This window comes from Acyrthosiphon pisum, chromosome A3, assembly GCF_005508785.2.
Source record: "Acyrthosiphon pisum isolate AL4f chromosome A3, pea_aphid_22Mar2018_4r6ur, whole genome shotgun sequence".
Taxonomy (NCBI): domain Eukaryota; kingdom Metazoa; phylum Arthropoda; class Insecta; order Hemiptera; family Aphididae; genus Acyrthosiphon; species Acyrthosiphon pisum.
Window position 1 is genome coordinate 25,623,964 of NC_042496.1, and position 1,024 is coordinate 25,624,987.

Here is a 1,024-nt window from a genome sequence, read left to right on the forward strand (position 1 = left end):
CATGGGTTAGTAAGAGGAAACAAATAACGAACATTCTTCAAATTATTTTGTACCTAATTAAAAATACATTTATAATGCTTAATCATTGATTTAAAATTTAACACATTCATTAACACTTATTTAATGACGAAGTCAACTTGAATATTATACTGTACAACAGAGCAGTTATCTACTTCTACCTTTTTTATTAATATAATTTGTAGGTTTAATATTAATTTTAATATAATATTTTATAACTAATAGATTATAGATAACCAGATAGGTGTGTTTTATCAAGATTATAAAAATGTTCATTTATAAACACAGAATTGAAAAAGTAATATTTTTGTTATTGAAATCTAAATCTACTAAAAAAAAGTATTCGAAAAATATTTGGAATACTTTTTGTGAAGTATTCCAAATACTCAGGAATATTATTATCATAAAGTATTCGAATACATATTCTGAATACTTTTTTTTTAAGTATTCGGAATATGTATTTGAAATACTTTTTAAAAGTATTTTACCAAAGTCTGACGGTTATCATATATGAGTCTACCTAATACTTATGAATGTAGACAAATCAATACAACATAAAATATGCATATTATGAATATTATATCATAATAGTTAAATATTGTAATTTGTAAATTGTAATAAGCAATATATTCCAACATAAATCATTTTTAAAACCAAATAATATGATCTCAAAATCTGTTTATATATTTGTATTCTAATTAAAATTGTACATAGTGGTTAAGCGTTAACGAAGTCTCCAGCACTAACGTAGAACACACTCATGGTATTAGCAAAACCCGCGTTCTGTTTAGAGCAGCTCATATGCAAAACCAAATCTCCTTGATGCAATATACCTTTTCTTTTCCCAAAATCCATAGCGAACCTTGTACGGTTTTCTATGTCTTTCCAAACGTTTTCTATTGGATCTGTAACATAATATATATAATAACTATATAACATATCCCAATAAACATTTTTTAATTTTAAATATTAAATGTATCATTTAAATACATTAATAGTTAAATAT

The 1,024-nt window shown here is 23.6% G+C and overlaps 1 protein-coding gene across 1 annotated transcript in view; it reads right to left on the bottom strand.

Annotated features, from left to right (window-relative positions):
• Positions 1-676: 676 nt before the first annotated feature.
• The window catches only part of LOC100162578 (pyruvate kinase), a 6,118-nt gene continuing 5,770 nt past the window's right edge, over positions 677-1,024 (bottom strand). The window contains exon 9 of the mRNA XM_003246028.3: positions 677-923. Within this exon, the coding sequence (XP_003246076.1) occupies positions 736-923 (188 nt within the window). The 3' untranslated portion in view covers positions 677-735. The remainder of the gene's footprint in view (positions 924-1,024) is intronic.